We start from the raw sequence: 16,017 nt of genomic DNA on the forward strand, positions 1-16,017 counted from the left end.
TGGGGAGCATGCGCAGACGAGAAACCCAGCAGTAATCCGGGACTGCTGTTTACATTACACCGGGGGTAAGAGAACTCTACATGGTGACTTTACATGGTGTTTAACCTGTAGTGTAACGGAGTTTAGCGGCACTTTACCGTGAAAGATCGTCAATAAGAACAGCAGAACAACAACAACAATAGGGAGGGGGTGGGGAAGGCTGAGTGCATTTAGTTTGTCTGGTTTTCATCAAAATAAAACACTATGGCTGTAATTTGGTAAAGACAAACAGACTTCCCAGTTACTGGCAGCATTCGGGCCGAGTTCCTGCTTCTCGTTGCCCACTCTTTCCCTCTCTTCACTTCAGTTTATCTGATCGATGATTGATGCCTGTAAGGCTCATGCAACAGCTGATTAATGGCGTCTAATTCAAAACAGATCTACAGAGATGGGTGTTTGAGGAATGCAGAGAATGTTCTGCAGAACCTCTGCACCATCTGTACAAAAAGACTAGGGTGTGTGTGTGTGCGTGTGCATTGGGCTGATTGAGGGAAGTGCTCGCTTCATGCTGTAGGTGGGTGGAGAGCGTCTCAGGCTAGCTTTGCTCTTTTCCAAACATGGTCAAATTACAGTCCAAATATAGTAAAACAATGAAGCTCGCACTTTACTCTTTCTTTTAACACGGAGGTAGTATCGTATCGACGGCATAGTAGAGACCTTCTTGTCCTGTGTGTGTGTGTTTATGTGTGTGTGTGTGCTGTTGTTTAAAAAGTGCACACAGCAGCAGCGTCGTGGCCTGGTTTGCCTTACTAGGACAAGCCAACATGGAGTCATCAGCAGAGGCAGGAGGGTTTATTCAAACTCCCACTTGCCTTTTCAAAAATCCCCAACATCCCAGTTACAGCATGCGCCTGTTGCCTAGCAACCGGCTGGGTCTTGAGAGAGGAGAGCGAGGCGTCATAGATGTGTATGTATATCCACCGCTGAGCATGAGAGCAAACACTCCTCGCTGCCTCTCCCTCCCCTGTGAGCTGCTCACTCTCTCCGCACACAGTGTTACGCAGCGCGGGTCCTGCCTCTGGTCAACACCACCCCGATGACTCTGCACGCGGAGAGGACGGTGCTCGGAACCGCTTATTATCGACACGTTTGTCTGATCCAGGGGTGTCAAGGTGATCCAGTAAAGGGCCGCTGTGGCTGTTCTTGCTTGGTTGGATGAAAACTGCAGCCACAGCGGAGCTTTACTGGATCACTTTGACACTTTGGTCTAATCGCTGAACAACACACACGCTTGTCCGCGCTCTTTGTCGATCATTTTCACAATCAGGTGCAAGAAAAACGACATGAGACGTGATAAAGTTCATGGTCTTTTATTTGAAAAAAAAAATAAAGACTAGCATGTACAACTTGGAATGAATGTAAACTGAACTCGGACAGACAGTCGCGGAGAGCGGTGCGCTGACGCTAGCGACGGCGCGCGCCGCGAACCCAGCAAACCCCTCGCCGCGCTCTCGTCTGAGTCGAGAAACAGAAGAAGAAAAAAAAGAAAAGTGAAGGCCAGTGATTCTCTCTTGCAAGAAAAGAGGACGGACGCTCCATCTCAGCGAAAAGAAACAGAAAAATAAAATAGAAAGCTCACCGTAAGACTCTTTAAGTCCCCCCTCCCGTTAAAAGGGCGGGACGCACAACTACTAAGATGGCCGTCCGAATAACATAACAAAAATAAAACATGCCAAACATTTGAAAATGTCTTTTTTTTGTACATTGTTTTTGTTTTTTCTCTTTATCTAGCATACAATTAAGTCCCATTCCACTTGAACCTGGTACACTCGCTCATGTCAACAGTACAGGGTTCCTCTTCAAATACAAAAAACTGTACCAAACCAACAAGAGGACAGCTTTATAGTGGAGTCAGCACGCTCTGGTAGCCCGGAGGACGGGCGGGGCGGGGGGGTTTAGTGCTCCGGTCTCAAGCTGCATGCATGAAGAACAGAAAACAGAGAGAAAGAAGAGATGGCCAGCCCAGACATTTACCCCACGAGCAAATGGACCTGGAAGGAGTTCTCCAAATGCTTTAGTCTGACGGTGGTAGTTACAGGGTTTGTTGTTATTATTATTATTATTATTATTTTTACTTGTTAAGTACTGATGCTAAACTGATCTCCGGGGGGAAGGGGACAGGGATCACTAACCATCGTTTTCATGCAGATGTTTTTTGTATATTTTTTCCTGTGTGGACAGAAGGATATTTTATTTTCGACATTCAATTCTTCTCTATACAGAAACAGTATGAATAAATGAACATTTTCTTTTTTTTTCCAAGAGGTAAGTAAAACATTTTGATTTTTTTTGTTTTTCCTTTTTTCTTTTTCTTCTAAGAGGGGACGGGACGGGGCGGGGCGGGGCGGGCGAGCTTCACTTTGCAGTCATCATCTGTACAAACTCTGCAGAGAGAGAGAGAGAGGGAGAGAGAGAGGGGGGGAGAGAGAGAGAGAGGGAGAGAGGCAGAGGGAGAGAGAGGTAGGGAGGCAGATGGAGAGAGAGGGAGAAAGAGAGGGAGAAGGAGGGAGGGAGAGAGAGAGAGAGACAGAGAGAGAGAGAGAGAGAGAGAGAGAGAGAGAGGGAGAGAGAGAGAGAGACAGAGAGAGAGGGAGAGAGAGAGAGACAGAGAGAGAGAGGGAGAGAGAGAGATGGAGAGGGAGAGAGAGAGAGAGAGAGGGAGGGAGAGAGGCAGAGGGAGGGAGGGAGAGAGAGGGAGAGGGATGGAGAGAGAGAGAGAGAGAGAGAGAGAGAGGGAGAGAGAGAGAGAGAGAGGGAGAGAGGCAGAGGGAGAGAGAGGTAGGGAGGCAGATGGAGAGAAAGAGAGAGGGAGAGAGAGAAAGAGGGAGAGAGAGAGAGGGAGAAAGAGAGGTAGGGAGGCAGATGGAGAGAAAGAGAGAGGGAGAGAGAGAGAGGGAGAGAGAGAGAGAGAGAGAGAGAGAGAGGACAAAAGACAATCAGGACATGAGGTTTGAGGCCCTGGCCCGGCCTGGTGCCAGTAAAGAGCCGTCACCTGCTAAATTGTTAAATGCTTTATTCATTTCTTAATTAAGTGGAGCCGGATCAGAACACGCGTCCTGATTAGTGTCCCCTGTCCGAGCGGCTCCCGTGTTCATCTCATTACAGACCTTTGATTAGAGAGCTCTCTGACTGTGTTTACTGCTGTGGGTGACGTTCACGCACATTTATGCAATAACAACAATAAATAAATAAGAGATATTCTGTGTGAGAGGATAGAAGTAGGGCTGAGACTTATGCACTGTTCATAATATATCAACGGCCTTCTGAGAATGAGCGCGGTCTCTCGCGTAATGTGCCAGGGGACTGACAGTGGGGAGAAGGGAGAGCGAGGCAGGAAGAGAGGGTCCTGGCACTCTGATGGTAATTCAGAAGGATGCCCCCCCCCCCATCTCTGTTGCAGCAGGCTCCCTCTATAGCCCCTATCTAATAACTGATATTGTGTGCTGCTCTTTTGTCTCGTAGTCGCCTTCAGAGAAATACAAAGCTTTGAAAACGACGTGTTCTTGTTCCCCTGCTTAATAAAACCCTTCCGCCGTGTTTGCCGTACGTGCTGCCTTCGTTTTACCTTCGTAGTTGACCTGTCCGTCTCCGTCGATGTCTGCTTCTCTGATCATCTCGTCCACCTCCTCGTCCGTTAGCTTCTCGCCCAGGTTCGTCATGACGTGACGGAGCTCTGCGGCGCTGATGTACCCGTTACCGTCCTGGAAACATGCGGCAAGGGATCGAACGTGAACAAAATCACACAGGCTTAGAACCGGTGGAGGGGATAATTCCCACATGATGGATAGATGGGGAGATGTGCCGTCAGGTGAAAACTCTATTTAGCATTAGCCAGGCATGACTTAAACCTTAGTTATCTCAGCTGAGTCATCACACTCTCAGATGACGTAGTCCACATGTATTTAAGGTGAAATTGAAGCTTAAACTTTAGTGCACGGCAACTGTTCTATAATTTCCCTCATTCTTCTTTTATTTACCTTGTCGAATACCCGGAAAGCCTCGCGGATCTCCTCCTCGCTGTCTGTGTCCTTCATTTTTCTGGCCATCATGGTCAGGAACTCGGGGAAGTCGATAGTTCCATTACCTGGAGCGGGCGATCAATGAGGCAACGTTTAATCAGCAGAAAATTACAATTACCTAAAAGCGGACTCGCATAAGTAGGGATAATGTAACCCGGCATTTAGCTGATGAAAAGCTCAAACTGAAACGGACCGAAAATATTCAGAGAGGACTGGATGAATAAAATATTTATGTAGCCTTGTTCTTTCTGTCACGGCGTGTACGACAGTAGCGTTTACATTATGGTATGGGCCATAACTCTCCGGAGGCGTACCTGACACTCGAGAAAACTTGAGACGTGAGTTATCGCGGAGAGGTGCGCGGTGCTGAAATCACTCTAATATACACCTCCCCTCCTGTGATAAACACCGCTACTGCAGGCTGAGAGGAGGAGGGGAGGGAGGGAGGGAGGGAGGGAGGGTGTGGTGTTTCCCTCTCCTCCTCAGGGAAGCCCTGGGAAGATGTTGCATACGTTTTACACAGCGCAGCAGGTTTGCAGAGGAGACCCACGGCCATTCATCCATAATGCAGACGTATACGGTGCAGCGTGGCCTTCGAGGAGCCTGGAGAAACCAATGGCTCGTCTCTCCTGGTGCTCCTGATGGGGGGTAGGAAAGGAGGCCAAAAAGGGGGGAGGAGGGGATCCAGATGCTCAATCTCTCATGTCCCTTAAGCCTTTTTCTGTGTCATTCTTTTCCTTCAATATTCTGACAATTTGTTTGTGTGGCGCTAACGGTAGCTGCTGTGCTGGTGGCGCAAGCATGCGTGCAACTGGATCAATACCCATGTTGCTGTTGTCAAGACAGGGATTACCAGGGGATCAGACCCTCTTGACAGAGGACGGATCTATGAGGAACTCAGCAGCTCACCAACTGCGACCGCAGGAGGGAGGATGGGGTGGTTGGTGTTGTATCTAATGGCAGAAAGCTTTGCTGTTGTGTAGACCTGGAGAGGTTGGGAGGAAGTGCGGCGGTGTATTATAATTAAAAAAACGACAAAACAAAATGTCGGGGGATTGAAGAGAAGGTCAGGGACACCGAGGGCAAAGTACCCGGGAGGATTAGCCCCGCGGTGGGATGGACGGGGCGGAGGGATTGTACGCAGATTAACCAATGGCAGAGCACGCCTGAGAGAGCACAACAGAGCGAGAACAAGAGGACGGAGAGCGAGAACGGATGTGTGAGTGGAACAAAAAAAAAAAAGGGGGATGCAGTAATGTGATGGGGCAGATGGTGATCTCATAGCCCGCAGAAACAATCTAAGGACCTGTTATCTAACACACAGAGACGGCCAGCAGCACAGAGGGAACACATGCTGCCACTGGGGGTTGGGAGGGAGGCTGAGGGGGGTGGTCGTCACAGTCTTGGGAGAAGGGCAGGACTACAACTGGAAAACCATCATCTTAGGGGGGGGGGCAATGACTAGAGGAGCAAGGCAGCCTTCAAGTGATATCTGCTCAACTGCACCTTCAGCAAGCTTCTACGGTGGTGGAGGGGGAGGGGAGGGATGGAGGCAAGGAGGGGATGATGACAGGGAGGAAGGAGGGCGGGAAGAAAGAGAAAATGGTAGGAGGGAAAGAGAGAATAAAGAGAAGGAGGGAGGGAGGGAGGGAGTGGGCGGTAGAGAGGGAGATGGAGATGAGGGAGCTGTGAAGAGGAGAGAATATAAGAAGTGAACCGAGTGGGAGATGGTGCGATCACACGTAAGAGGTGCTGACGCAAACTACAGAAGGCTGAGGCATCTGGGCGCGCTCGCGTGTGTGGTCATCGCTTCTTCCTGCGTCGTAAAGCCGACTTCCATCCTTGAGATAAAAATGAATTGTGGAGTTGTGTAATGATGACGAGCCGTGACTAAAGCTGATATATTTGTCACGGTTATTTAAATCGTTTCGCCTTTTTACAGGTTTTAGCTCGGCCCGTTACGTGCCAGGAACGTGGAAGCATGTGTTTCCTTTTAAAGCAGGTGTGGTTAGCTCGTTTCCTCGTCTGTGTGGTTGTGACATAAACAGCAGCGATTCCATTTGATACCGTAACTCACTCATCATCAATCGTGGCTTGGCTTTTACAAACGTATGGCAGGGAGACTACTTCTATAACAGCTCTCTGTGTGGCTAAAGCCTTCGTCCCCTCGTCCATTCATTGTGATTCTTTGCCACAGCCTCCTTGTTTGGTAAATAAAGCTGATTTCCAATTGGCCGGCTGACGTCCCATGGCAGCCGATGTGGGTACTGGATGTGCAGAGCGCAGAGAGGCCTTATGTAACCGCTTTTATTTTCCATTACTAGCTTCATTGCTGTCTGACCTAGATTGCATCAGCCAAGGGAGGCAGAGGCAGAACAAGGGGATGTTAGTGATGGTGTGTGCGTATGTGTGTGTGTGTGTGTGTGTAAATGCTTGCTCTTTGGTGTAACTGAGGGGGAGGGGGAAGAGCTCTCAGGATGGTGGGAGGACGTTTCAATAAAGGGGTAGCCAAGCCGCGGTGCAATTGATTGCTCCTGATCGATGCCGTCCCATTTACAAAATCCTATAAGCTGACAGAGCACCGCTGGAGCGAGGGCCCATTGACAGCTAACATCCTCGACTCTCCTGCCCAAGGACGGTCAGATTGGGAGCCACTGGCCAACTTCTCTGACTCCGCTCTCTCCCATTTTTTCCTGTCTTTCGTTCTCTCCATCACTCACATTCGATCACAGTGCCTTTGGGAGACACTGCAGTGGAGGATGAGGACTTGGTGAGACCGCCTGAATGAGTGTGTTTGCATGCACATCAGTAACCAGGACATGGCCTTACCCCGGTTAAGGGAATAATCGGATTATTGAAGTTCCCCACGTATACATGAGAGGGGGTTGAATGGGCAAATGACAGGAGTGACTCTTACTCTTGTACAGTAGGTGGCGCTCCACCAACATACAGCTGGTCGGAACAAGGGTTTAATGTCCGGTTCATCGTTGTAAAAGTCAGATGTTGGGGAAAACGTCCGACTTTAGGACAGAATTAGAACAGAAACAGGTTTTCTTGGTAGTGATGTTAGTGGGCAGTGCGAAGTCCTTCCTCGGTTTAAAGGTAGCGCTCTATGTTGGTTTTTTTATGTTGTTTTCGGCGCCGTTGCTTCCTGGTTTATTCTATTTCCTGGTCAAAAGCCACCGCCGCAGAGTGGGCGGGGGAGATCTAACCCGGGCACATGCGCAGATGAGAAACCCGATAATAAGGTAAAGTGTTTACACACGCGAAAACTCCGGTTACTGAAAGAGTTCTCTAGGTCTGTTAACCCGGGTATGAGAACTCTGATTTCACCCGGGGTACGGTGTTAAGTCTGCCCTTAACCCAAATATAATCAGGTTTTCAAAGTGCATGTTAACGCACTCAGTGATGGCACTCAGAATGGGCACTGACACTCTTCTGACACTTGCTCTACTCATCAGCACTGAAAGCTCCTCCTGCGCACCCATGTCCCTGACACGCTCAGCTATGATGGAGCTGAACACACAGTGACTAAACTGCTGACGCAGAGAGACGTTTCATTTGAAAATGAAGCTGTGCGGACAGTTGGCTTGGACAGTTGGTAGAAAAGGGAGCGAGGTAGGCAATAACACCACTGATGTGTTTTGAGATGGGGCGTAAATGGATCTCATCTCATCTTCAGCCTCTTATCCGGGGTCGGGTCGCGGCGGCAGCAGCTTTAGCAGGGGACCCCAAACTTCCCTGTCCCGGGCCACATTACCCTTCATGCATTTGTAACAGTCACTGAAGTCATACAACAAATTGAATTACGGTTCTATTGCCCCTCATGAAATGAACCACCTAGCATTGGAGTAAAAGCTGAATGTAACCTTAACTCATTTTACTGATTATAAATGTGTGTGTGTGTGTGTGTGTGTGTGTGTGTGTGTGTGTGTGTGTGTGTGTGTGTGTGTGTGTGTGTGTGTGTGTGTGTGTGTGTGTGTGTGTGTGTGTGTGTGTGTGTGTGTGTGTGTGTGTGTGTGTGTGTGTGTGTGTGTGTGTGTGGATGGAAAACGATTCACAGAATAGGTGCGAGTCCCTGCTGCCTCTGTAATACAAGACTTTTTCCAATCTTTGGTCTGAACAAGTGTGAGATGAAGTCTGTAGTGTTGTTGTGTTTGTAGAACAAGGGTCTGATTCTAAACCTCTGTAAAATTGGTCATTTCGGACCATTTCAGAGGAGCTAACTGGCTCTGGTGCCTTATTTGGTAACTGACCAGACTTTTTAACAGAGAACGTATTTATTACTGACACGTCAATCACAGTCGGGGTTTCACGGTTTAAAGTCTAAATAGAAAATCAGTCGACATGAGCTTTCAATTTCAGTTCAAAATCTGACGTGTTGTGGTACATTAACAAAGTCAGTTATGTCACACTTGATACCATGTTGCCTTTCTTCTTAATGTGGATTTCAAAATGTAAATGTTATCTTTACGATCGACACTTAACAGTCTAACTATGGCACAGCAGTGAATGCTGAGAAGGATCGTGTGGGGGAATGGGGGGAATGGTGACACCTCTAGTGATGAGTAACTCACGCCTGTTAACATCGTGGGTAAATCAAGTTTGCACACTGACCGTCAGCGTCCACCTCGTTGATCATGTCCTGCAGTTCGGCCTCTGTGGGGTTCTGGCCCAGTGACCTCATGACGGTGCCGAGCTCTTTGGTGGTGATGGTGCCGTCGCCGTCCTTGTCGAATAAGGAGAAGGCCTCCTTGAACTCTGCGGGGGGGTGGAGGTGAGGGTGAGAGGTTAGATCACCGTTGCTATGCGGTTAGAGAAATGGGTTGTGTTAAGGTGCCGGGTCCGAAAGATTTACCAATCTCTAGTGACTAACGGGGCTGTGTAAACCAAGTTCATGCTTTTCTGTAGATTAGCCCACGTGAGACGGGACAGAGGTGAAGTTGTAAATGTGCTGAGCTCTGACACCGCGCAGGGATCTTATCTCACAATGAGAGAATAACGCTGAATACTGGAAGCTGAAAAACGCACATTTCTTTTACTGCAAGAACTTCAATGTTCAAGTGCACCAGCTTGTACGACCAGGGCCATAAACAGTCATCCAGGGAGGTGCAGTCAATAGTAAGCATTAGCCTCGGAGCCTTAGCGTAAGCTAATTAGCCACAGAGGGGGAGAAGAAGCTGCGCAGCCTCCAGTTTCAGCACACGGGCCACATCATTTATTTATCGAGAATATCAAAGTGCATCGGTGATCGAAGCTACTCGTGAGCTCGCCTGGAAAACTGTCTATTCACCGTGGGTCCTGTGCTTTTGCTCCTGACTCATGGCATGCTGTCAGAGCTGCTGCCTTTTTCCCCTTTTCATTTTGAAAAGCTAATGATCTACCGAGGGAGGGCGGCTGTCGAATCCTTCAATGTTCTGCTTCATTTCACGCTCTCCATAAGTGACGTGGAAGCAACCACAAGAGCTAATGAGAGATATCACCTCGCTCGTGTGACGGAGGAACTTTAGTGGATAACGTAGCGGGGAGCTGATGCACCAGTTATTGTGTGAGGAGAGGACGTTGAGGCTGTGGGGGGGGAAGAAAAGGAGAAAACACAAAATCTCTACCTGCGATCTGCTCCTCTGTTAGTTGGTCAGCCTGCGGTTGGAAAAAGAGAAGGAGGGAGAGGGTTACAAACAATCAGGTTTCTCAACGAGGCAACTATTCCAAACTGTTGCGTCAGTACATTCCTCATCATCCCCAACCACCAACCACCACACGGCTCGACACTGGTGCAAGGCCATCACCGGAGGCCTGAGCTGGAATGTGCTGTCAGGACTTTGCCAAAATTGACCCATAACAATAGCCCAAAATAACTGCTAGCCCTGTTAGCTATCAGCCAATGCACTGGGGTGGGAGCGTCAAACAGCTAGGTCTTGTTTCTATATTTATACCTTGAGTACGGATCGACAGATATGGATTTTTTAAGGCAGATGCAGATTTTTTTTCTTCCATCAGCCTTAGCTGATGACCGATACGGACCGCCGATTTTCTTGAGCCGATGTTTGGAGCCGATTCTACTTTTGCTCCCTCAATTTACATCCTAAAAATTACACACGGATGATAACAAATGTCTCAATTTTTAAAAAAAAAGGAACATTACTTGAACTTAAAAAAGGCGTCTCCAGCAACACGGAGCTGCCTGTGGACGCCCGTCTGTAAATAATGCCGGGAAGAAACGCTGAAGAATCGGTGAACGCAGCAGCCTGCATCGGCCGATACCATACACCTAAGAAACGCAAATATCTGCCGACGGTATCAGCCGGCCGATGTATCCGTCTATCACTAAACTTTAGATTACCTTTACATTTCTTCTCTAAGCAGAATCATGCTCAATTGATTGTGTCCACGTCGTCTCCAGTCCAGCGTTGGTTGTTCTAAAAATGACACTGATGCTGAACATCAGTTATACGGAGACTTTAATGAGACTTGTTTTAAAGGTTGTGCTTGTTTGACTGCTGGAGCGCTCCCACGTAGAGAGCTCCACAAAAGCCACTGCACAGAATTACATTTCCAGCTGACGAGTGGCTCCGTGGGATAGACGCGCCACGTTCAAAAAGTAGGCTACGCCATGGCGGTCCGGTGAGGGACAACGGTGGCAACGAGGTGCTGTTAATAAAACGGATGAAGTGCTGCCTCCAGACCAGCAGAGAATACTGAGGCAGGGTTGTTTCAGGACATATCAGCATGGGAGTGTTTTCCGTGGTCGTACCAACAGGGAAAAGGGCGTGCTGGGTTGGCGCAGATTGGTTCCCCTCACAGCCTGTTCCCTCTGCAAGCTGCGGCTCTCTCATAACGGATAGTGACTCACGAGTGCTTTACAGGGTTTGCAGCCGAGCGTCCACGGCCTTTTTACATATGAGGAGCAAGGAGCCGCTGCTTTCAAACACCTCAGCCGTAAAGTGTGAATACAAAGCTTTAGGTGCAAATAACCCCCACAGGTACCCCCCCCCCCCCCCTCCCAGCCCTGCTTTATAAAGAAAAGGGTTATTTATTATTATTATTACTGTTAACAGACCACACATCGCTGTGCTTGGCAGTGAAGGAACACACACGGATAAACATGAGCAGGAACAGATGTGCATGCTCGCATTTGTACGCCTGCAAACACACACGCACACACGCACGCACGAACACACACACGCACACACTCACGCACGAACACACACACACGCACACACAGTGCTTCTTAATGGCATTCTTCCTCAACACCAATACTTTCCATCCCCGTGTTTCCTGTGAATTAGTCAGAGTAGCCTGTTTCTGCCTCAAAGCGAATTCCTGCAGCCCGTCGGTGTGTTTATGTGTTTGTACAAGCAATCTAGCTGCGGATACTGCCGCGCAAACGTCCAATAACAAAACCATCCGTAAATCCCACGGCCGTGGAAATGGGAGCCTTGCTAGACCCGTGTTTGGAGGTGAGGGTATTTTATTTTGAAAATCAGGCCAGCAAATTGAATTTGTTGCTTGATTTGATTAGACGGGATAAGATTTAGCAGATGACACACTGCGAGCTGACCTTTCCCTCTTTCAGAAACAAAAGGCCTCTCCCCGTGGCTTGAGTCGCAGCAGCCACAGGATGGATTGATCCAGCCTGGCCCGGGTTTTCATGGATAACATCAGCAGCACTCATACAATTAGCTGAATGCTTCTCTTCTCCCTCCCTGCAGCCTCTTCCTGTCTCCATTTCCATTTCTGAGAAAGTCAAGAGACATACAGCTCTGCCGACGCGAACACGCCACCCAGCATGACCGATGTTCTCCTTCACATTTGGGGCCATCTCCCTCCGTCCCTCTCCTCTTTTCCCCTTGTCTTCATTTCTCACTCGTTCTCTGTCATTCAGTCTATCTTCCCTTAGTCACCCTCTCTGTCATGCTGTGTCACTCCTGCTGTATCTTTGCTGCCTCCTTCTGTCCCCTGCTGTCTCTCTAAGTGGACTGGGTGTGGGGTTTTGTGACTCAGTGCTATGGATCCCCTGGCTTAGGCCCAAGCTGTTGTTGGGGCCTCACGGTGCTGCTGCACCACCAGGCCCACTACCGGCCCATCCCTTCTTTTTCTCCCTTTTCCTCCTCCTTGCCCTGGCACTTGGACTTTGGCCCACACCGGCTCCTCCGCCTCCAGATATTTCCCCTCTGTATGTTCTCTCTACATATGTGACACATACTGTTCAGAGGAAACTCCCCGTGATTCACCATCCACAGGGTTTGGACAGGGCTGTTCACAGACAGGCTTCCAGTCTTAGAACAGCTTGTAGAGGAATAGGAGTGTGTGAGTGGTTGGGGATTGGAGGGGGGGCTCTGCTGGCAGCAGTTTGCTGGCACGATTGGGTCAACCACTCCCACTGTTGCCCGGGCAGCCGGCCTGAGCAATGCGCTCCAAACAGGACTGTGGGAGGCAGCTCACTGGGCCAGCGAGGCATATATTGTGTTCTCAGTCGATGTCATATTACCCCTGCACAAACATACTGCATCGTTCACTGCTCACACTCGGTTCAATTGAATAGGGGAAGCAAAATGGTGTAAGAGAACACCAATGGTGTGCACGCTGTGGGCACTTTTCAAACTGCTGCTCTGTCATTGTGAGGTACCAAAACAATTCCTGAAGCAGCTTCTCTATATTCACCGAGTGAAAGATGCACAACCAGCTGTCAGTCGGACAGATGGGCGTGACACACACACTCGCATACACACTTCCATTCATCCTAACACAAGCAGTAACACAAAGAGTCAGTGTGGCCGATACACTGCCTTTCTATAGCAGCATTGAGCTCCACAGAGCGCTGAACGCCTCTTCTCTTTGAGGCCGGACAAAAGACAGTGAGGCCTCGGGACCGGGCTGTGTCTGGAGAGGGGGGGGGGGAGAAGGGGATGGGTGTAAACAACACCAGCCTCCCCACACCCTGCGGACAAGGCCGGTCCACCATATGGCCCGGTGGTGGTAGGTGGCTGGGTACTCCTCCTCCGCAGCAGCACATACACACACACACACACACACAGAGGGCACTTTATGGCTCCTGGACACAGGGAACATGGGACACGGCTAGGTGTTGCCGCCAAGCAGATCAATTATTCACTGCAGCGGATCAGGTGTCCTTCAAGTTACTAAACATGCATCAGCAAACAAGAGCGGAACAGGAACAGGAGAGGGCCTTAGCATGGTCCCACTCACTACGCGATACTTCCACCTCAATGGGGGAGGCTGTTTCCACTTCAACGGCCCTATTGATGCAGACAAGGGGCTTACGGCTGCGGATTAAACTTTTCAGAGACGCCGAGACGCAAGCAAACGCCATAACAGTTCTACTTTACCCTGCGATTACCGCACCGCGTTGCAACACGAAACCGCATCGCAGCTCAATACCATGTATGGGATATTTGATCACAGGGGGGAGGGGAGGTGGGGGGTACAGCTTCTCGACTCCCCGGAGCCACTAACGATCCATCAGGCTCGATAATCGATGGATTAGTTTAAAGTCCCGCGGATCATTTCCACCCCGGTAGCGCATGTGACGTGGCCGGCGTGGGGTCTCATTACAGATGTGGGTGCGAGAGTCTCCAACATCTGGTGGGATTGGTTAGGATGGGGTGGTAGTGTGCGTGTTCGTGCATTTTCAAGACCGAATGGTACATCCTGAGTGTATGATGCTCCTGTAATGTTCACATTTCACAGAAGATGCTGTTAAATGGGGAAAAGAGTCACGTGATGTCACACAGCTGTTGATGTTTTGCGGTGGCCAGAGGCGGAAAGAGCTTCTCGGGCTGACTAGGGCGACCACATTTGCATAACATCGAGAAAAATTTGCACAGAGGCAACCAAATCATCCGACATGACACAAACAGACACCACAGCCCGAGATCGAGCCCCGGGAGCCCGCAGTCACAGGCGCAGCCGCGGGTCCTGGCGCCTTTCCTGCTCCTTTATTACCCTGTAATGACACAGAACATGGCTCGTTTCCGTTGCGGAACACCGAGACACAGTAATGTCATTACACCCATCGGGGCTCGAACAGCGAGATGGTGCAACAGAGAGAAAAGGGGGAAGCCGAGACGCAGCCAGCTCCTTTTTTTTTATTCTCATGACCAAAGGAGCGTCAGTGCCCGAGCTCAACCCGTGTAATAACCGAGGAGAACACCGGTGTGTGCCTCTCTGACACAGCCGGACCTATAGTGAAACATGTCGGCTGTGACGGGGGAATGTCAGCGTGTGTGTCCGGTAACGTTAGGGAGGCTTCCCGACACGCCTGCGCTCCTAAAGCGGATTGTAAAAAAACGCACCCTGGCTTCCGAAATGACGCCGTAATGACCCGGGAGAGCTTCGGCTCGTTATCCCGATACCACACCGCAAACTAGTCCGAGAACGAAGTCGAGCTGCGGCAGCGTGCGGCCGCGGAGCGAGCAGCCTCCGGACCCGGCGCAGCCCGATAACGCTGGTTGTGAACTGCGCAGTTATGAGGAAACACGGCTCCGTTTTTGACCGTGAACGTCGCTTCGAGCCACGGTACGGACAAAGAGGGGCCGTGACACGGTTTAACGGTAGCCCGGGCAGGAGGTGGATGATATAAAATGCGGTTAACGGGCGTCTCCTCTTTACGCACAATGGCACATCCTCCGTGAGGGAGCAGCAGACAGCCCGCGGGAACGGAAAAGCACCACAGCTACACCCGGGTCACGCTTGGAGTAAAGCAGGCTATCCTAAAATACTTAGAACCCCCAGAATGAATGAGAATACTCACCATGTCGGTGGGTTGTGTGCTTGTTGGTCTGTGGAGGCAGACTAGGAGTGAGGTCGTCCCTTAGATGGAGTTCCAGTGGCGGGGTAGGAGTGTGTGTATATTGGCCGTGGCCAGAATGGGGGATTGCCTGTGTATCCCTCCGCCACACTAGCACTGATCACTCACTTCCTTATTTCAGCTCAGGGTTGTTGGTGGTGCTGCAGCTGCGGCTGCGGCTGCGGCGGCTGCGCAGGCCTCCTCCAGCAGAACACACGCCAATCACCGGGGCTAAAAACGCATCCTCACACCCGGATTAGAGACATGGGTGCGGATGCAGTGATGTGTGGTTTGCCTAAGTGTTGCTTAACACATGTTTGTAAGAGTGTAACAGGAGTCTGCAACCTTAAGTGTCCAAAGAGCCTTTTTGCCCCATTTTCCACCAAATACCATGTTAGATATTGTTGGGTCTATGTAAATCATAAGTAAGTCATAGAGTGTGGTCTTTACCTACTCCGTAAAGTGTCCTGAGATAACTGTGGTTATGATTTGGCACTGTAAATAAATCTGAATTGAATTGAATTGATACAGTCCAAAGACGTGCAGGTGTTGGGTTCATTGATGACTCTAAATCACCCGTAGGTGTGAATGGTTGTCTGTCTCTGTTCGTCTCTATGTGTCCTGTGATAGACTGGCGTCCTGTCCAGGGTGGACCCCGCCTCACGCCTGATGTCAGCTGGGATCGGCTCCAGCCCCCCCCCCGTGACCCCGACAGGGACAAGCGGCTGAAGATGAATGAATGAATGAATGATGATATGACAGCTTATAAAGGTTGATATTAGAGACGCACCGATCCGATACCTGGATCAGATATCGGCTCTGATATCGACTGGAACGGTTATCGGATGAATGAGGCCGATCCAGCGTTCTGATCCAGTCATTTCTTTTTTTATTAATATCACATTTTTATTAAGTCAGTGTTTGTTGTGTTTCAGGCAGCTGCTATATTTTATATTCCATTTGAAAACATCTGCTTGAAGTGCACTTTACACAGAAGTGTTATTTATATATTTTTGCTGCTAATGTACACTTTATTATTTGTTAATAAATAATATTAAGTACATGTCTTTTTTAGCAGCAAAGGGCCACAGGTCAGAGTCGAACCGGCGGCCTCTACCTCAAGGACCTTCAACCTCTTTACACGGGGCG

General features: G+C 49.6%; 1 protein-coding gene across 1 annotated transcript; it reads right to left on the bottom strand.

Moving 5' to 3' along the window:
- Positions 1-1,333: 1,333 nt before the first annotated feature.
- On the bottom strand, positions 1,334-14,970 carry LOC310962014 (calmodulin-1). Its single transcript, XM_083934351.1, has 6 exons — positions 14,833-14,970; positions 9,668-9,698; positions 8,676-8,819; positions 4,017-4,123; positions 3,605-3,740; positions 1,334-2,423 (listed from the first exon to the last, which is right to left on the bottom strand). Exons 1-6 carry the CDS (start codon positions 14,833-14,835, stop codon positions 2,395-2,397), a joined length of 450 nt encoding a protein of 149 aa, XP_083790477.1. The 5' UTR covers positions 14,836-14,970; the 3' UTR covers positions 1,334-2,394.
- Between the last annotated feature and the right edge of the window lie 1,047 nt (positions 14,971-16,017).

This window comes from Echiichthys vipera (assembly GCF_963691815.1).
Source record: "Echiichthys vipera genome assembly, chromosome: 19".
In the NCBI taxonomy this organism is placed as follows: domain Eukaryota; kingdom Metazoa; phylum Chordata; class Actinopteri; order Perciformes; family Trachinidae; genus Echiichthys; species Echiichthys vipera.